At 43.8% G+C, this 21,340-nt stretch overlaps 1 protein-coding gene across 1 annotated transcript in view; it reads right to left on the reverse strand.

The window, feature by feature from the left end:
• The window catches only part of Ankrd42 (ankyrin repeat domain 42), a 52,184-nt gene extending 31,608 nt beyond the window's left edge, over positions 1-20,576 (reverse strand). The window contains exons 1-7 of the mRNA XM_042054060.1: positions 20,544-20,576; positions 19,812-19,927; positions 14,667-15,568; positions 8,911-9,074; positions 4,781-4,888; positions 2,513-2,632; positions 772-907 (exon numbers count right to left, since the gene is read on the reverse strand). Coding sequence (XP_041909994.1) covers positions 772-907; positions 2,513-2,632; positions 4,781-4,888; positions 8,911-9,074; positions 14,667-15,568; positions 19,812-19,927; positions 20,544-20,576 — 1,579 coding nt within the window. The remainder of the gene's footprint in view (positions 1-771; positions 908-2,512; positions 2,633-4,780; positions 4,889-8,910; positions 9,075-14,666; positions 15,569-19,811; positions 19,928-20,543) is intronic.
• Positions 20,577-21,340: the final 764 nt, after the last annotated feature.

Raw genomic sequence — 21,340 nt, forward strand, 5'->3', positions numbered from 1 at the left:
AACAAAAACAAAAAAGATTCTTTTAAGATATAATTCAAGGGTCTTTACTTAAAATCATGTGTATGCCTGTAGGTATATGTGTGGCTATATGCATAGGTAAGTGCAGGTGACCTCACAGAGACCAGGGTATCAGATCCCCTGGAGCTGGAGGTACAGGCGGTTGTGAATCACCCTATGTGGATGCTGGGAATTACACTAAGGTCCTCTGGAAGAGCAGAACGTGACTTTAACTGCTGAGTCATCTCTCCAGCCTTCAAGACTCACTTTTACTCCTATTCACTATGCTCTGTCCTCTGAATTTCAATACCACCTCATAAAGAAGAAAGGGTGTCTAGAATCTATGCGTCAACTGGCCAGTTTGTTCCAAATTAAACTGAAACTGCACGTAACAAACCAGCTCATGCATATGTGTGCCCTCTATGCTACCTAAATAGTAAAACTGTTGAAAGCATAAACCCTGGGGGTATAGCCCAGTGACCAGGCACTGCTTAACTTGCATAAGGGCCTCTGCTGGACCGCACGTGAATACTGAGAAGGAAGGGAGAGAGAGGCAACAGAGGAGGAGGAGCCAGTTTCTCTGGTGCTGGGATGGCTCTAGAAAAGAAATCTCACGATGGGTGCATAAAACAGGCATGGCAGTAAAGAGTATCAGTTGATCACTATCAACTTCGTGAGGAAGCTACAGTTTAAATTTCTTAAATATGATCAAGCGTTTAAATATACTAAACATTTTATCACTGAAAGACTAGAATGTTCACTTTAGCTCAATACCTGGAAGGTTCCCATTGTAGTCCACATCTTCTATGCCACACCCCCATTTGACCAGAAGCTGCAGACAGCCCAGGCGCCCATGAAAAGCTGCATAATGCACGGGTCTCCACTCTCTCTTGTCAGTCACACTGGGATCCTAAAGGTGAAATTCGCAAGAGCTCAGTTTCTTACCATTTTGTAAGAAAAGTGGTAAGTCTAGAAGCTTGATTCTGCAACTGAAAATTAGAAGCTATTCTTAAAACTAGACAGCAAACATTTGTAGTAGGAGCTGCAGGCAGGATCCCGCCCGGCTCCCACACGACTAGCTTTACACCTGAAATAACAACACACAAATTGTATTCATTTAAACACTGCCAGTCCCATTAGCTCTAACCTCTTACTGGCTAACTCTCACATCTTGCTTAACCCATTTTTACCAGGAAAGAATCAGCATATCTGACCTGGTGGCTGGCTCCATGGCGACTGACCCAGAGAGGAGAGGCAGGGCAATTGTCCAGAGAGGAGAGGCATGGCGATGGCCTCACTTCCCTCTTCCTCCCAGCATTCTGTTTTGTCTACTCCACCCATCTAAGGGCTGGCCTATCAATGGCCAAGGCAGTTTCTTTATTAACCAATGTAATCAACACAAAACAGAAGACCCTCCCACATCAAAGATTCAATCTAACAAAACCTTGGCTGCACCCACTAAGCTAAACACAGAAGCAATGAAGGCTTCAGTGATCTGTGATAAAACAGCGTTTTAGAAAGAAAACTGCAACCTCATGAAACAATGCTTTCAAAGAAACTAGAGGAGCCGTCTCACAGTCCCACTCTACGAAATCAGGACGCAGACAGCTTTAAATGATTGTCTCATCACTGAGCACATAAAGAATTAACCAAAAGAAAAAATGCCTCATGTTTCTATTTCCTAGAAAAGATTCTTACTATAATGTCTTCCTTCTCGACAGTGTGTTTCTTCCCCTACCTCTCTCTTTGGGGATGCTGAAACAGTTCACACTGTAGCCCAGGCATGGCCTTGTCTCAGCCTCCCCAGTGCTGAGATTACAGGCAGGAGCTCTGCTCGCTACAACGTTATACAACCAGTGCACACGATCAAAAATAAACATTATGGAATGGGAGGGGTAGCTCAGCAGTTAAACACAGAGAGGACCTTGCTGTGGGACAATGGTCTTGTACCCTGCAAAGACTTGTCAGCTGTATTGGTTTAATAACATGCTGACTGGTCAGTAGCCAGGCAGGAAGTATAGGCGGGGAGATGTCTGTGAGAATCTGAGGTCTCTGGCCTCTGCTGGCTCCTATAATCATATGCACATACACATAGTTTAAAAATATTTTTTTAAAATGATAACCAGATAATAAGCAAATTAAAACCTGGAAAAATAAACCATTTCCTAAACTGATATACGAAATAAAGAGGTTTTTTAAAGCATTTTATAGATATACACAAATTCATAAAGACATAGTTACCTGGTGAAGATTTGTTTAAAAGCTTCAGAGTCTTTCCAGTTAAGCTCTGAAGCAGCAGCCAAATACAAACCCTCTGAAACAGTTTGTACCACTGTTCATTTGGGAGATAAGTCTCAACTACTGCATCCATGTTTAAAAATGGAAAAGCTAAAGGAAAAAAAATACTCCCCCAAGTCACAGGAAGGATTTTAAGAGTCAGGATGAGACAAGCAGACTACCAAATTCTAGACTACTACATGGTCACACACTACCACTAGGTAAGAGGAGCCCTCACCACTCCACTTCGCAGCATTATCTGTAAAGTAAAAGAGTGTCCGTGAGAGGCAGCGAGGTGTATAGGGGTGCATCCACGATCATCTTGAACGGCCAGGTTGGCTCCATTGATTATAAGAGCCTAGAAAGATAAATGGGAATAAGTGTGCATGAGTACACGTGTTAAATGATGAGTTCCGATACAGAGTAAAGGTAAGCAATTAATTAACCTATGACAAAACTACTATGTATAACCTACAGGCAAAATATGATACATTCCCTAAACAATAAGAAAAAATTCAGTGTTAACATTGGTCAGAGCTGTAGATCTAACTGGGTGGTAAATTTCTTAACCTGCAGCAGACTCTGAGATCAGTCTCCTCTATTTCCAAAGCATGCTCAGAGCAGACACTGACCAGAGAAGATAACCATATGAAAAGCCACTCTATATCAAAGGCCACCAGAAAAAATGCAAATTTAAACATAGTAAAATGCTACTGTCTCCCTATTAGAACAGCCAAAATCCAGAATACTGACCACACAAAAGCCGGCGAAGAGGAGGAGCCAGAGCACTTCGGAAGACAGGAGGCAGAGCCCCCTATGAGGCTAAAGCATATCTTACCGTACTGCAACAATCATACACTCCTTGGTATTAGGTAAACAGCTAACAAAAGTGAAAACTTACGTCCCATGAAAATCTAACCGTGAACGTTTACCAGCTTCACTCGCATTGCCAGGACTGCAAACAGTAGCACCCTTGAGGGGGAGAGACTAACAAACATTCAGACAAGGAGGTAGTGAGCGCTAAAGAAAATTAGTGATCCAGAATCAAGGGACCAGCCCTCATGGGGGCTCGAAGAGATCGGGGAGCCTTAGCGGGCTGACCTAGGTCCTCTGCATATACAGCATGGCTAAGCAGCTCCGTGTTCTTGTGGGGCTCCTAACAGTGAGAATAGATGGTGGTCTGGAGTGGGGGTAGCAGGAGAGACTGGGGTAGGGAGGGAGGAGAAATGCAGTCAGGATGTAATACATGAGAGAAGAATAAAAAAATAGTAATATTCAGGTATGCTAGGGCCTATAATCCTAGAATTTAGGAGGCTGAGGCAGGAGGATCACAAGTTCAAGCCTAGCCTGTCTTATACATAAAGACATTATCACTAAAATAAGCAAACAAGACAAGCACTGTGTGGTTATACACCTGCTCAAATGCAGTCTGTACAATACCAAGAGTGAACCCCAGTACAATCCATGGGTGTCAGGTGATTATGCTGTACCACCAGAGATTCACTGCCTGGGAAAACAATATAACAATTTGAAATCTGTATACCTTCTGCTCAATGTTGCTGAACCTACAACAGTTCCACAAGTTAAAATCTATTTTTACAAATGAACTTGTACCTTTTTCTTTCTTGGCACTGGGGACTGGACCCAGACAGAACCTTGGCCATGTTAACCCTGCACTGTGTCATGCAGCTACACCCCACTCCCTCCTAGTCAATGTTTTTAATTGTTATTTCTCACTCAGCATTGGCCAGTCTTCATTAGTACCTTACCAAAGGATTACTCAGTCATAATACCTATCTAGGGCTTTAAAAAGAATAAGCTTCATGACCTTGTCTAATCTAGCCAGTCAATAACAGTCATAAATGATATGCTGAGTACTTACTGTGCTTTAAGGATCATAACAATAATAATAAAACTTATCAACCTTAGGGAATCAGGACATTTGTAGGGACAGATAATCATCCACACAAAGAAGACCTTGATGAAGAGCAAGCACACAGCATAGCACCAAAATATGCAGCATAAAACTTTAAAAAGGAAGAGACCACTGTGGGGCAGAAAAGAGAATCAAGGTGCAACAAGTTGCTTGAGCTAATGCTTGTTGGAAGGAACACATGGGTAAGGCTTCACTTGACCCAACTTCCCCAAAATTACTACTGTATATTCTCTTTCCTTTTATTGCCTACTTTCTCAAGGTAATGCCCATCACTTTGAGAGTTAAGATTTGAAAAGACTTATATGAGTCCAATACAGACATCTGCACCACAATGCAAACCACAAAGAAAACACTCTGGGCACGACTGTGCCCTCACTCAAGACAACCCAACTACTTCAGAGATGAGACAGTCTCCAGCCACATGTATCTGGTATCTGACATTCCTTCTTTACAGCATATAACCGCATATATTGGATCAGACAGAATAATGGCAAGACTCCAACAGAACTGTGTTAAAGTAACCGAACTCACTCAATTAAAAAGAAAAAAAACAGTAACCAAAACTATTACCTGCATACAGGCATCCTGGCCCCGGATTGCAGCTATGTGAGCCGGAGTCCATCCTCTTGGAGTTCCCTGTGTGGTATCAGCGCCATGCCAGAGTAGCCAGTGAAGGCACTAAGAGGATAATAGCATTAATGGGTAGTACAGTAGACACTTTTAGTGTTTTTATAATTTCTAGAGTTAGTCTGTTATCGTGAGACTCCCACTGGAGCATGAAAAACATCATAGTTGAGTCAAAGGCCAGAGGAGGAGAATCAAAAGTACAAACACAGTGCATAGCAACCAACATCTGGCTTCACTATCGAGTACAAGAAAGTAATAGAAACTATTGCAAAATGGGAGCCACATTCCTCGTCTGCAAAGTACACTTAGTACTAAATTATAGGCAGTTCTTGCTGTGAGTGAAATAAATGCTAGCCCAATAAATATACCACTTGGCTAATATTGTACATGCCAAGAAAAACCGATCTGTGAGCCGAGTTTCCTCAAGAACGCTGGGCTGCCATTGCTATTATCTTTTCTGTTCTTTTCTAGAGCTAGAAATGGCTAAGCAGTTAAGAGTACTTGTTGCTCTTCCTAGAGACAGAAGTTCAGTTCCCACCACCAATGTCAGGTAGCTCACAAGCACCTCTATCTGCATCTCCAGGAGACTCCAGCATTCTCTTCTGGACTCAGACAGCACCTGCATTCACATGCTCTTGCACGCACGTGCATACACACACACACACACACACACACACACACACACACACCTAATTAAAATAAATCTTTTTTTTTAGAGTTGTTATCTTGCAATGTTGTCCAAGATGGCCTTGAACTCCTGGATTCAAATGATTTCCTGCCTCGTTCCTCTGAGGAGCTGGGAGGACAGGCTAGCCCTTAACACTATGCCTAACTTCTACTACAAATCTTTAAATAGATCCAGAAACTTCTGTATGGAAACAAACACTGTTACTATGATAGTATCTCTAAAATACAGATGATAGGGACTTTTAAAAAGGAAGGGCAGCCAGTGAAATGAAACCTGAGTGTTTTTAAACTAACCAAAATCTCGCTTTCCTCCTGCACCCGGAGGCCGGCCTGTGCTGCATCTGGTGTGTAATCTTTAAAGACTGACCTTTGCACCTTTATGTCTAAGAAACATCTTTCTTCTTAACAGTCTGTGACTCACTTCCACACCACACATAACCTGTAATTTGCTAAAAGACTTATTATCATTTAGGTATCATTTGTCTACCACCAAAATTAATGACCAACAAAAATGTCATTTTGTAAATGTTTATTTAAATAAACTTGGGCTATGATACAATCTATCTCTTTAAAGAAAAAAAAGTACAATAAAATGTTTAAAGGAGTTGCTGGTGAGACAGCTCAGCACCCAAGCGCAGTGGCTGCTCTTTCAGGGGACCTGAGCTCAGTTCTCAGTACCCATGCCGGGTGGCTCACAACTGCCTAGTCTGCAACTCCAGACACACGTGCATACATACAGATAAATACAAATAGTTTTAAAGGAAACAGAAAGAGAAATTGCTGGATCTCAGTAAAAGGACATGGCTTTTAATTGTGGCCTGGGGGTGTAAACTTCCCTACCCCTAGCTTCATAGGACAGATCTACTTGGTTATATAGCTGCATTTTCCAGCCAGAGGGACATTTTATTAGGAGAGGAGCAAGGTGAACACTAGGCTCAGGCACATTGTAGAGGAAACTTCCAGCCTCAGTAGCCAACAACCCAGGAAATTCAACGTCAAAAACAGTTTGACTACTGCAGGAGGACCTTCCGCTTCTTCAGCCAAGCCGCTGAAGTACGAGTCCATTGTGCTGCGGGAGCACCTTCCGCAGCATCTGACATCACGACTTTAACCCCTTAATCCTGCCCCTCAGGATGCAGGGGCAGATAGATCTTTGTGAGACTGAGACTTGCTTGGTCTATATAGGAAGTTCCAGGCAAGCCAAGGCTACACAGTGAGACCCTGTTTAAAACATAAGTAAATAAACTATTTTTTAAACTTTAAAGATGATTAAATTAAATTAAAGGAAGGAAGGGAAATAAAATTCTACTTTTAATGAACTGTCTATAACTCAAACACAAAACAGATGAAAAGTCTGCCAGACTGCAGATCAAACTGAGATGCAGAAGGGAAGAACAGAGACCACCGACCCCTACAGTTACAGGTTCACAGAGAATAATCAAGGTGCATGTCTCTCCCCTGAGAGGGATCCACTGACACACCAAAGGGGAAACTCCTGGCCACTTCAGCCGAGGCCCACTCTGACACAGAGAGGTTATTTGATTCAGATTTGTTTATATGAAGCAGAGCAGTCTAAAACAAAGAACGGACCATACAAATTGCTATATTCAAAAGAAAAAAGTCTATATGTGTTATATAAAAAGTGTGCGAGTGTTAGGGATAGATAAGGCAAAGAGACTTGTGGCTGGACCTACTAGAGCCTACAGACAGTGAAAGACTAGAGCTAAGTGAACATACAACCTTGAAACACGAGAAACTCCAGCTGCCCCTGAATAGATCCCAAGAATAAGACCTGTAGAAGATATTCACTAAGCATTGTTTGTACAAACTAAAACTTGAAACCAACTAAGAATTATGGAAAGTGAGCCATTACCATAAGGACTGAAACAAATGAGCTGGAACACCACATGTGTGAATATGAAAGCACATGGTTAGGGACTGCTGGAGCTGGGACACGTGTATGAATATGAAAGCACATGGTTAGGGACTGCTGGAGCTGGGACACGTGTATGAATATGAAAGCACATGGTTAGGGACTGCTGGAGCTGGGACACATGTGTGAATATGAAAGCACATGGTTAGGGGACTGCTGGAGCTGGGACACGTGTATGAATATGAAAGCACATGGTTAGGGGACTGCTGGAGCTGGGACACGTGTATGAATATGAAAGCACATGGTTAGGGACTGCTGGAGCTGGGACACGTGTATGAATATGAAAGCACATGGTTAGGGGCTGCTGGAGCTGGGACACATGTGTGAATATGAAAGCACATGGTTAGGGACTGCTGGAGCTGGGACACCACATGTGTGAATATGAAAGCACATGGTTAGGGACTGCTGGAGCTGGGACACGTGTATGAATATGAAAGCACATGGTTAGGGGCTGCTGGAGCTGGGACACGTGTATGAATATGAAAGCACATGGTTAGGGGACTGCTGGAGCAAAATGGAGGGATGATACACACAGAATGTGCTATCTGTACAGCGGCCAAAACAAATGCATAACGATGTACAATAACTCCTTGAAACATGAATGAGTTTAATAAATGTCAAACCTGTACAATATTTAACTTTCTGGAGCGGAATGATGCCTAAGAAGTGTTCTTTGGGACTTTAATTTTTTTTAAAGATTTATTTATTTATTACGTATACAGTGTTCTGCCTGCATATATGTCTGCAGGACAGAAGAGGGCATCAGATCTCATTACAGATGGTTGTGAGCCACAATGTGGGTGCTGGGAATTGAACTCAGGACCTCTGAAAGCGCAGCTAATGCTTTTAACCTCTGAGCCACCTCTCCAGCCTGGGGACTTCTATTTTTATGCAAAACATGAGCATGGGGTCATTGTCACACTCTACAAGTTAGCCTCTCTGCTTGGCTTTAGAACCTAGCCACCATATTGTAAAGAAACTAGCACAAACTAGCCCCAGCAGAGAGAAGTCAGAAAAACATCCACTTGGAAATAAGGCACTCAGTTTACATCTAGCATCGACCACTAGATATCAGGGGAGTCTAGCCTCGGCACACTAGTTGAGTACTGGAGACTGAACCCAAGGTCTCACGAACATGGGACAGGGACTCTACCATTGAGCTACATCCCCCGGTGCAGTCTTCAAGTCTTCTAACAAAAACCCCAGACATCATGGAGCAAAGACAAGCTGCCACTGCCATTCAGCTTCTTAGTTCACTCACGAGCATTAAAAACAGCTACTTTACAACACTACATTTTGGAATAACTTGTTAGGAAGCCCTCCTAAAAAGCACTCAAGTAACAGATGGAACTGAAAAGAAGACTGAGTGTCAAGCATGAAGTCTTATCCCTGTCTACTAAACTTATAAAACTATCGTTGTTAATTATTTTACTTTAAAAGTATAGTTTCTTACCTCCAAACTCCCAGAATGTGCTGCCCAGTGTAGAGGGGTAAACTGATGGAGAACGTCTGCTTCATTGAGGCTGGCGCCGCGTTCCACCATGTCTGAAAGCTGCTTAACATCCCCAGCCCGCACCGCATCGTGTATGCTACCAAAATGCACCTTCCTCCTGGAACCTACGGGAGAATCATGTTTCTTCTTATATCTTACAGAACTGCGAAAAAAGACTCCAGCAAAGAACCAAAGGAGAGCGTATCACTTTAGCGCTCTGAATAATTTACTACAAAATTTAGATTAATCTAAACTAGAGAACTCTAAAGAAAAAACAAATCATACAAACAGCCATGTTCACACAAAAAAAAAGTTTATACGCATATGTGTTGGAGCTACATAAGACAGACAGTTTTGTGACTAGGGAAAGACAATAGCCAATATAAGCATACAACCTTGAAACATGAGAAATCCCAGTTACCCTGGTATACATCTCAAGAATAAGACTTATATGAAACATTTACTAAGCACTGTTTATATAAACTAAAAATTGAAACCAACTAAGTATATCTTAATTAGACTTTAGATGCTAGTTCTGAGATATACAGCATGACCACTGACCCACCATCCTTCCAACAAAGGAATTGGCTATATCAAAAATTAAACACAGCCATGGTGGTGAGTACCTTAAATCCCAACACTTGGGAGACAGGCAGGCAGATCTCTATAAGTTTGAGGTCAGTTTGGTCTATAAAGTGAGTTCCAAACCAGCAAGGCTACATAGTAAGACTCTGTCTCGAAAGGAGGGAGGAAGGGAGGGAGGAAGGGAGGGAGGGGGAGAGGGAAAGAGGGGGGAGGTGGAGAGGGAGGGAGGGATTAGCCTTTCTTGGTCCTAACAGACAACTAAAATCGCAGGAAAAACTGGCATGCTAAATCTAGAGAAGCTAGCATATACAGAGAAATAGAATTGAGCCCAGTTTATACTTAAATGATAATTCTGATGACTTGCCCAGGCTCAGTATCATAGTTAGGGTTCCCATAACTGTGATGAAATACCGTAAGCAAAAGCAACAGGGAAGGAAAGGATTTATTTCAGTTTACACATCCCAGTCACAACCCACCATGAAGGGAAGTCCCTCTCCAACAACAACAAAAAAAAAAGCCAAGTTGCAAAGAACCAGCACCTGAAACCAGCAAGAGAACCAAAGATGAGTTGGAGAAGAGAGAGTGCATGATCCTGGCTATGGGCACCAAGGAATGCAACTAAGGTTGAGAAGCCTGGGCGGGACAGCATCTTGGAGGAAATTCCAACAGTTGTCCTTTCCTGTATGTGTGTATTAGTCTGTCTTTATGCTGTGAGAGCAGCTACATGGTTCTAGCAATAGGTAATGATGCATGTAGTTAGGCTGAGCTATCAGAGTGTCTGTGGGAGAAATCCTAGGGTGCAGCCTTTGTCTATGTGCTATGGCGCAGCAAACCTGCTTGATGAGGGATGTGGAGATGCTATAAAAAAATAGTTAAAGGTTTAGAGGGAATTTTGCAATGTTTGAGATTAGCGCACAAGCACAAGGGTCAAGATTGCCAGCAAGCAGCAGCAGCAGAGGTTGCCTGGCCTCTGTGAGGTGGTGGCCAAGCAGGGACTTGTTTGTGTGAAGGAGCGATTGCCACAAGAAAGGGGGCTGCAGCTAGCACCCTCCATGTTAGGCTCTGATTTGGCATGTAAAAGAAATAAACATGAGGGTGCGATAGGTACTGGCTTGCCTCTTCAGGCTTGGCAGTCGGAAGGAAAAGAGTACAAGTTAGATCTCCGCTCAAAGGCCCTTCTTGGGCTCCATGAACTTGGAACCCATGCGAAGATTACAAGAGTGAGGAAAAGATGGTGAAAGCAATAGAAGATAATCCACGGGTTCCATTTCTAACAGAATAAAAGGGAAAATCTATCGTCTAGCATGAAGATAGGGGCATTAATAATGGCCCAGTACAAGAACCTATGGTAATGGGGGAATTATTCTGTGCCTGAGACACTGGAATTGGGGAAGACGCTTAAACAAGCAATGAAAGAGTCTGTCGCAGCCTGAATTGTGAGGCTGTGGGACATGGGAGTGAACCCATCAGTCTGACCGCTGTGGAGGCAGAAAAACTAAAGGCTATAACTCCCTAACCCTCCTAAGGTAAAAGCTGCATAACCTGAGACTGTACAAGGGAAACCATTCCTGACAGACTGGCTTATCAGAGCCACTAGGAACATTTGGTTATCTCCAGTTGAAGTCCTCAGAAATGTCCAGACAGGCAATACTGAGGAAAGTAGTAATGAGAGAAGCCACACGTGGACATCAGTTCTAGGCCAGACAGAACTGTTTATCCTAATGGAACGCAGTGCCTTTGCTGAGCCCCATAGTGGGACAGAATCTTTCTGAAGGAGAGGCTTTGGCACCTGGTGATCTAGACCACTTATGGGGGGAGGTGAGAAGAATAAACAGGCAAGGTCCTGTCTGAATCACCCAAAGACAGATGTCGAGTTCATAGGGAAAATACTGATAACAAGTCAACTTGCTATACTCGTGCATCTTTGAAAGGCCTTACAGCAGTGATTCTCAACCTACAGGTCGCAACCCCTTTAGAGGCCTAACGCCCCTTTCACAGGGATCGCCTAAGACCATTGGAAAGCGCAGGTGTTTACATTATAATTATGCTTATGAAGTAGAAACAAATAATTTATGGTTGTGGACCACTACACTACAACATGAGGAACTGTATTAAAGGGGCACAACATTAGGACGGTTGAGAACCACTGCCTTAAACAAAGCCTGACTAGCAGTCCCCCAAAGGGTTAAAAACAAAAGACAGGGAAGTACAGAAGGTCCCCACGATGAAAAAGAAGGTGTCTCAGAGTGTGAGCCCCCCCCCACCAAGCCACTCTTCTGATGGAGAGGGCAAGGCTACCTACAACTGAGGACCATGTGTAATGACCAGATTCCTCGTGTAGAGCTATGGATCTATTGGTCCCCCACTAAAGTTCAAATAACTTGGGAGATTTGGTGGCTACTAGAGTTCAGTTTACCTTAATTCACGGCAATCTCCAAAAGCATAAGGGGGATTGGGCACAGTAGATGGGTATGGCAGTAAGACAGTACAGAGAAAAGGGGCTGGGCTAGTTCTTGGGCAGGGAGTTATTCCTCCCATGAGTATACAGTGTGTATTTCTCCACTGCAAGAGAACATTCTGGGGGTGGATGCATTGCCGGGTATAACACTCTGGGGGAGTATTGCCTAAGAGTGCACACAGTGAAGGCCAGTCATGTGTAGTCGGGCAAGACAGCAATATGGAAATTTGCCCACTCTTGAGGGTGGTGGAGGCCAAACACCCAGGGGGACTGCCCAGGGGTCATGATAAAGTTACAAAAATCATTAGAGAATTAGTCAAGCCATTTCAAGAGACCAGTGTGGCCTGTACAAAAGCCAGCTTGCTCCCAGAGAATTATAGAGTTATGTGAGGTAGCTCTCCCTATCCATGCTGTTGTGCTAAACTTTGTTTAACTGAACATCGTTTAACAGTACAAGTGGCCGGGCGGTGGTGGCGCACGCCTTTAATCCCAGCACTCGGGAGGCAGAGGCAGGCGGATCTCTGTGAGTTCGAGGCCAGCCTGGTCTACAAGAGCTAGTTCCAGGACAGGCTCCAAAGCCACAGAGAAACCCTGTCTCGAAAAACCAAAAAAAAAAAAAAAAAAAAAAAAAAAAAAAAAAAAAAAAAAAAAAAAAACAGTACAAGTGATGGGGTCTTCCCATGCTGTATTGGACCTTGTTTTCGTTTGACTTACACATCTTCTTAGTTGCGAATTTCTGGGCTCACATGACCCCTGCTGAGAACAGACAACAGACTATCTGAGCGCTTCACCAAGGTCATCTTTGGTATGCGGCAGAGGTTGCCTTGTCCTGTCCATCCCCTGGAAAGGTTTTGTTATACAGACATAGTGCTGACTCTGCACGTTTTACAGAAAGCCACTGGAGGTGGTACAGTGGTACTTCCACCCACCTTACCACACTGCCGGGGCTGAGTGAATTTAAAGGAAAAATGGGTTGTTAGCACAACAGCTGCAGAGTTTAAATCCAAAAGGTGTACCCTACATGGATGAGAAAGGGCATTCCCAGAAGCAGTAAGTTAAATAAAATCTCCAGTGCCCGGGGTGGGGAACTTCCTAGTGAGTTGTTGCCCAGGGAAGCCCCTGAGGCCCCATAAACCATAAAGGTTATTGCTACTGCTATTGGCTGTTTGCCAGAACTAGACGAAAAGACCCAGTTGCTGAAGGTATTGTATGTGCATGCTTTGACTCTCGGACGCGGAGAAATGAAACTTGGGCTGAACTGAAAACTCCCACCCTGATGCTGGCTTTCGGAGGGCCAGAGGCAGCCAGGCAGGCAGCTGACAGAGACCTGCTACCCACCTTCCTGCTTGGCTAGGAATCCTGGATGTTAAAATACTGATACACAAGACAGGGTGTGCCTGCTTGTGAAATAGTGGCTGAGCTATCATGGGCAAAACCAAGAGCCTTCCTGCTGGATTTAAGGCCTACTCCCCAAGAGGAAGTTCGTGTCTGGTACTGTAAGACAGGACTTAACCTGTGGCTTGGCAAAAGGAGAAGCAACTTCTTTGGTTTTTCTAGATGGATGTGATATGCCTGACAAACTGTCCTCTAAACATCTGTTTGTGCCCGGAGATCGCTGTGGTTGTCAGCCTCACCTCATAACCACTGGTAAAGCTCCTGAACAGGCAACTGTTACTCTAGCAGAGTAACCTTTTTCTTAATCAGAGGTAGATATCTAACAGTCACCCCTTCCAAGGTTCAGGGATCACTGGGAAAGAGGGTACGGAAAGAATGTAAGAAGCGGAGGAAGGAGTGAGAGGCTGAAAGGGTCTATCCTACGGGAAGCTCCTGAAGCAGGAAGGTACACAATTCATAACAGCTTTAATTTTTTATCATTTTAGGATGTCCCTAAAACTGACCAAACTCACTGGGCTTCTCCCTGAGCCACAAAGAAGATTCTCAGACAATCTGAGCTGCAAAAAGACTCTATGAGGAAAAACCTGCAAAGACTCAGGTACTAGCAGCCTGGAAGAGGTTCAGACCAGAGTCCCTGGGAAGCCACACGCTCTAACCTACTGAGCTGCCTGCAGGCTGTGCAGGGCTCTCCAAGTTTCACAGCTTTTCTGAACAGTCACCCATGCTGGGCTGAGCCTTTGTGATGCAGCTGCCTCTGAGTCCTTTCTGCTCCTGTAACTTCTCACCCATACTCCTGTGCGTAACCCCAATAAAACGCCTTGGTTCACAAAGCTGGAGTTTGGTGTTATCCAGCACTTGGGTCTGTTGTGGGAGCCGTGTCTGGGGTGAGTAGACGTTGTGTTGTGTATCCCCAGGAAAAGCTTTGCCACACCACACCCATCCTCTCAAAAAGGAGGAGGGAAAAGAAAAAGCCATAAAGGAAGTTCCAACAGAATGAAAATTAGAAAACTAGGTAGATCTAATTTGTCATCTCCACAGTATCAAATGCCACAGAAAAGAACTTACAAAAATCCGTAATATTTCACAAATGTTTGATCTGCGTAAGATGTCCATCAGACACGTGACATAGATATAAGGAAAGCTCAAATAAGGGAATAGAGGCAATCGGTGAAAATAAAGGGGAAAGGATGTGTGAACATGCCAGCAAGGGCTGAGGCTGATGTACCTCAAGTAGGAAAAGTGATGTGGCCAAGGCAAGGGATGACAACAAAAGACTCACATGAGTCTGCAGCCTCCCTAGAGGACTTGGAGGGGCCTGAATTGGCCACACCAGGCATGGTACGGTCCTTCGCCCTCGGATTTGGGCTCTGGGGAGGGGTGGAGCCCAAGCCCCTGCTGCTGCGTCGGTCTTCACTTGCTCCCACGCATGGGTCACTGCTGCTGCAGCAACTGGATTCCTCCCTTCTCTGCCAAGAGCCCCTGAAGCGGGAATCTTCTTCGCTTTCTCTCTCCCAGAAGCCACTGAGGCGACGGCTGGCGTCTCCGCTGATGCTCACCCTGGAGGAGTCGCTGGCCTCGTAGCCCGGGTCATCACTTACGCCTCCCCAAGAACTACTGGGGCAGTGGCTGCCATCGACGCTTGCTCCTCCGCTTGAACCGCTGCGGTCGTCACTGCCTCGGTCCCCCGAGTCGCTGGTTCGGGGCCCTTGGGCTTCGGGGACGCCCACCCAAGCGTCTTCGCGGACAGCTCCCCTCGAGTCGCCTCTCACGGCCAGCCACGGGCTGCTCGGCCGGGGGCCATCGTGTCCCCGGGCTCTCTCCTGAGACACACTGCGGGGCTGGCCTAGGTCTTCACCGACTCTTCTCGAGTCCCTGCGGGAAAAGCCGCCGTCCTCGCCGACTCTTCCCGAGGAGGTCCTGGAGCGTCGGTCACCTTCTTCGAGGCTTCCTTCTCTGGGGTGGAGGCGACAGGCTGCCTGCTCTTCCACCACCCTCTCCCCAGAGCCGTGCGGGACGCGGGTCGCACACACGCGGCGGGCGGCGCGGAGGCCGCTGTCTTCGGTCTCAGGGAGACGCGGGTGGCTGTGGCGGCGGCCGCCGTCCGCGGGAACGCTCGGCTCGGAGTCGTTGGCCAGCGTCTCCGTTCCTGCAGCCCGGAGGGAGCGCTGGCCGAGCCGTCGCCTTGGAAACAAGTACACTTCCGGCGTGCGGTCACTTCCGTATCCTTTATGCTGGCGTCACTTCCTGCTTCCTTCCTTTCACCTTTTTTTTTTTTTTTTTTTTTCCGAGGCTTCGCCTGCGGGAAGCCGTGGGACGCTAGTACCGAGTCGTTTTCGGTGGTTTTTTTTTTTCGTTTTCTTTGGTTTGGTTTGGTTTGCTCTGTCTCCCAAGAGCTTTTCGGGACCTGGCTCTGGAATTCCCTGTTGTGGATCTCGCCCCCACGTGGAGGTCTCAGGACTGCGGTTCGCGTAGCCGACCTGCGTGCCGCGCCTGCGGGGCCTCCTCGTCCTTGGCAAGCCGGCTGTCCTACTTCAGTTTGCAGGAAAACCCATTTTTACCCTCTGGCTTCGCAAAAAGAGAAAAATCCCTACAGGGGGCGATGGCAGGGGCAGCCCCGGCCATTTTTGAGTGCGTGCTTGGTGTCGGGCTCTTTGATGTTCGCTCGTTAGGTGTCATCCCCAGTTTACAGGTCGACACTCAAGATGCCGGTAGTTTCCTCAAGCCAAACAGCGGGTAAGTTCTAAAAATAGCAGTCGTGGCTCAAAAGACGTCTCCGGTCCTTCTACTTTAAATGCAACGTTTCTTTTCACTGTGACATGTTGAAGTGATCCAAACCTTTCCAACAACGTTGCTCCACGTGTATTCTTCCACTTCAGCTTTAGGAATGTCAGCGAGACACTAGAAACTGTAAGCTTCATCCAACTTGCTTGCACGTCTCAGTTCGATTTTTGTGTTCACATGTCCAGAGGAATGCCCTCTAAGCAAACTTTTCCATTTCTCTGTCTCTGAAGATGTTGTTTGCCCTCCAGAAACTATTCTGTCCTCTCCATGGTTACGTTCCCTGAACATGTTTGGAAAATTGCTAACCACGTACCTTCTCTCTTGAGGTAAATTGATTTTCGTTGACATAGCTTTTTAAATAGCAATAACTGGCATTTCTCGAGTTTTTTATGACCAGTCTAACTTTGTATTCATAGTTCCGTTACTAAACCCTGACCGTTTTTTTTTTTCTTCATTCTACTTATTTTAAGAAGCATCAAAGTTAATTGCTTGAGGATACACAGTAAGCAGTAAATACCTGCATTAAGATTCCTACCCACATCCTTGGTTTGTTTTTGCACGTTCCTCTCAAAACCTGATTTTTTGAAACCTTTCTTAGATGATACCATTGTAATCACCTCAACATTTGGCTTTCACCCTCTCAAGGAGGTGAACCTTCTAGAAGGTAAGCGTTCTATCTGCAACAGTACCTAGAACATTTACTTCAAGAGAAGGGCTGCGCGGTCGCTCGTGTGTTGGTGAAGGTGTGGGGTGATCTGATTGTGGGATGAGCGAACTGATGGCTGCAAACAGATTCTTTTCACTGTTATGAGGGGATATGGAATTATTCGTTCCAGTCTAATTTTTTTTTTCTTTTTCCTTTTAGAACAGGGGCAGTTGCGACCTTTTGTGGGACAGGTATTTACTGAGAAACCAGCATCTGTGAGAACTTAGTTGCAAATGGTTTTAACCCTAACCTGTACTATGTTTATTTCTTACAGATGAAGAAACAGGTCACATGATCAGGATGACATTAGTAGGAGTTGGGATTTGGAACCTACTATGACTAACTCTAACACAGTGTTTGTAGCTACTTCAAATAGCAAAGGCTGAATTTCTGGGCTGTGCTGTATAGAATAGATAAGCCTACACAATGGGCACTGCAAATCTGAGAAAGAAAAGAAGAAAAAACTGTCTTGGAAACGAGGGGAGCATGTTATAGATATAGAGGTCTATTTTTAAAAAAAATCAAAGGAATTATTTTACATAACCTATACTAATAATTTGGTGAATTGACTTGGATAATTTAGGAAAATACCAATATCTAAAACTTGACTCAAGAACTATATAATCATAAAAGAATATCTCAGAGTAATCTGTCCTTGGCAGATATGAAGCCAATATAACCATAATCAAAAATTTAAAGATAATTTACCTATGAAGCAGTGACTGTGTAAAGTCTCCAAAATACACTGCTCGGGTAGATAACTATAGTCACTGTTACACTACAGTTAGAGTAAAGAACGTCCATAAAAGAATGACTAAGTACATTTTACTACATTTATAAGACAGTATACAGAGACAAGAAGATGACTCAGCATGTAAAAAGTGCTTGATGACCTGTGTTGGGGCCCTGCAAACCCACAGAATGGTGGGAGGGAAGTGATTTACTGCAAGTTGTCCTCTGCCCTCTGCACACATGCTATGGCATGTGCACACGCATTCGCTCACGATGTAAAAACACACTCAAAAAATGCTTTTTTTTAAGGGATAGAAAATATTTTTAAAAAGTGGCAACATATAGTCTACAGGCATTAATTCATGTTATGATGCAATGGAGAACAAATAGAGAAAATGCACATAATCTCACTCTTAAGGGAATTTTAAGTTTGGAAAGAACCTATAACAAGTGATTAATTATAGACCACAAAAAGGAGGCATGGAAGGGAATATCTTTATACTTGTTATTCAAATCTTTAGGATAAAAATAAGCAAATAAAAACACACACTACATATAAAGTGGAAGATAGTTTTAAAGGTAATGGTTTACAATTAAGCCAAGGAAAAGCACACTGGTTTTGACATAGTCATTGGTACCAGCAGTTTTAATAAAACCATCAAGATATAAAATCGGATTGCATAGGATTTCAAGGTAAGTTGACAGTAAAATCAGTTTCTCAATTGAAGCAAGGCAAATTTCTACTAGAATGGACATATGAACATTCCAGAGAATAGAAATTGTTTTCAGATAGAAAACTATAGTTCTAGTTAATAACCGTTAGGTGTTCACACCTGGTTTGTTTTTAATTGGTCTCTCTTTAAAACTTTTTCTTTGTGTGGGGTTTTTGTCTGTGTCACTGTGCCTGGTGGGTAATGAGACAAGCGACTGTCCCATAAGTCGGCCCTAGGCATTCGTCCAGAGTGGGGCCAGCTTAGGGCGGTTTGGTTTTGACAACCATCTCTATACCTTTGTCCTCATGCATTCCATAAACTTATTTTAAAATTAAGGAAGTTTCACTATTTTGCCCAAACTCCCTGGGCACAGGTGGTTTTCTTGTCTCAGTCTCCCAAGTAGCTAGGACCACGCCATCGCAGCCTGTTCTGCCTATGCACTCCCCCCTTAGACACACCTCTCCCTAATGCCCTCTACCATGTCCTTGGCTTGGACATACCATGGATAATTTTGGGCTCTTGGTTTACTCTTTGTTTGCTGAATTAACATTCTACCTCAAGGAACTGACCCTGTTTTGAATTGGAGAACTGATAACATCATCCGAATTGAAACCATTTTTTTCTTAATTTTGCCGTATTTCTGTGGGTGGAGCACATGCGGTGCTCATGTGGAAGTCAGAGGACTTGTGGGAGTCCTTCCATTACATGGTTTTTTTTTTAGTATTAAACCTAGCTCATAAGACTTGGCAGTCAACACCTTTACCTGCAGATCATCTCACTGGTTCACAAATTAAAGCTATTCTTGACAATAGTCTGCAAATTTTCTATTCCTCTCCCTGCCCATTTTCTCTCTTTGTAGCTCACAGGCCCTTACACATATAAAAAATGTACCACTGTATAGTCTCAGCCCCTATCTGATATAGAGTTTATGTAGTCTAGACTGGCCTTTAACTTTTGAACCGACTCTGTTTTAGGACTGGGATTACAGCACACCTGGTCAGTTTATCTCTTTGCAGGCATACTTAGAAGCCTCCTTAGAATTTCCTCAGTAATTTTTACTAGCTTCTTAATGAACTTTTTTGATACAGCTATAATGTCAGCTACTCAATGAGAAATTAAGTAGAATTCTCTTTAAGCCATTCACTATATATGTATGTGTGTATTTATTTAGTGATTGCTTTGTAGTTTCCATCAAAAATTCAAAATTTTTACATAGAAAAATTAACATTGTAATTTTTTTTTTTGTTTTTCGAGACAGGGTTTCCCTGTGTAACAGTTCTAGCTGTCCTGGAATTAGCTCTTGTAGACCAGGCTGGCCTAAAACTCACCGGGATTCACCTGCCTCTGCCTCCCAAGTGCTGGGATTAAAGGTGTGTGCCACCACAGCCCAGCCGAAAAATTAACATTGTAAAATCAACCTGAAATCTCACTTTTAGAAGATAAACTCAAAAATTTAAACTTTTTAAGAGTCTTATGTGAGTGCCTCCATTACGGCTGTGCACATGTCTGCCTGCTGTCTGCAGAGGCCAGAAGACTCTCATCCCCAAGAACTGGGTTACAGAAGTTATCATCCACTCCTTGAGGTGCTGGGATATGAACCCAGGTTCTCTGCAGGACCACCCAGTGCTCTTAAAGGCTAAACCATTTCTAGCCCCCAAAACTTTAACTTTTAATTCAGAAAGTCTTCTGAAGCTTTAGTTTTATTGTGGTTGTTTACAGTGTAGTTGATAGTTTTTTTCCTCCAAAGCTGTGGGTAGACATTTTCCATCTTTGGGAGCTGAAGTTTTAATTCTGGTCATTCCTAGGTTGTATAGCTGTTAAAGAGTCAACTTGGAGGTTTTTATTAGGTGGCCTTGAATAAGACCCACTATGTCACATTTGGCCAGTTTAACATATGAATACCATTCGTCATCTCAGCAGTAATGTCTCTGACCATTCATTCTGTTTTAAACCCGTTTGTCCGCTCAGTTTGATTCCAGTGGCAGCACTTTAGTATTACCGCCTGCCCGCACCACCAGCTGTGCCTGTGCACCCACGTTAGCTATTATGTCCACACACTATTGTCTCACTGTGTGGTCCCTACTGGCCTTGAAGTTGTTTTGTAGACCAGGCTGACCTTGCATTCATAGAGATCCTCCAGGCACCTCCAAGTACTGGGATTAGGGGTGTACATGATGTCTGGCTCATGTACTGTCTTAATCATACTTTTTGTAGATTAACTTACCAACATCTTTCCATTTTGGTAATTCTTTCTCATCTTCCCACCTACCAGTATTTCCTTACCTATTTATAAATATTTGGTAGTAGCTGTCAGCGGCCTTACAAGAAAAAAGGATGTGCAGCAGGAAATATGGCCTTCATTATTGGACAGTACAATTCTTTCATGGCAGTGTTCATGTATAGCATCATTTGTGCTGTCCTAGAATGCATTTATATTTTGCTGATTGGAGACTTGAGGTTTTGTGCCTTTTTTTGTTCTTTAAATGTATATGGATATTTTGTCTGCCTTCATGAAAATGCACCATTTGTGCCCTTTTAGTCTCAAAAGAATTACTGTGGTTTAGCTGTATTTTTCAAAGAAAGATTTTGAAAAAAAAAATAGGGGCTGAACAGAGTGTGCAAAAGTTTAAGAGCACAGGCTGCTCTTGCAGAAAACCCAGTGTGGGTCCCAATATCCCCATACAGCAGCTTACACCTGGCTGCAACTCCAGTTCCATGGGATTTACTGCACTTGTCTAGCCTCCTTGGGCACCAAGTAAACAGATTTAAAAAGAAAAAGTAATTTTCCAATGGAACCCTCAGCGATAGCCCTATTTATGTGCATTCCATTCTTAGCTGTCCTCTAAGGCTACTTTATATAGACTGTTCTATTCCTTAATAATGTTTGGTGGTTTTATCTACTTTGGTTATAAAGCAAGACAGAATCAGGTTTCACAATGTACTTTTGGAGTATCTAAATTGTATTCATTAATTAGAGTAGCCTTTGGTGCTATAACTAAAGAAATCACATGAAGAACGCCT

Source organism: Arvicola amphibius, chromosome 12, assembly GCF_903992535.2.
Source record: "Arvicola amphibius chromosome 12, mArvAmp1.2, whole genome shotgun sequence".
NCBI classification, from domain to species: Eukaryota; Metazoa; Chordata; class Mammalia; order Rodentia; family Cricetidae; genus Arvicola; species Arvicola amphibius.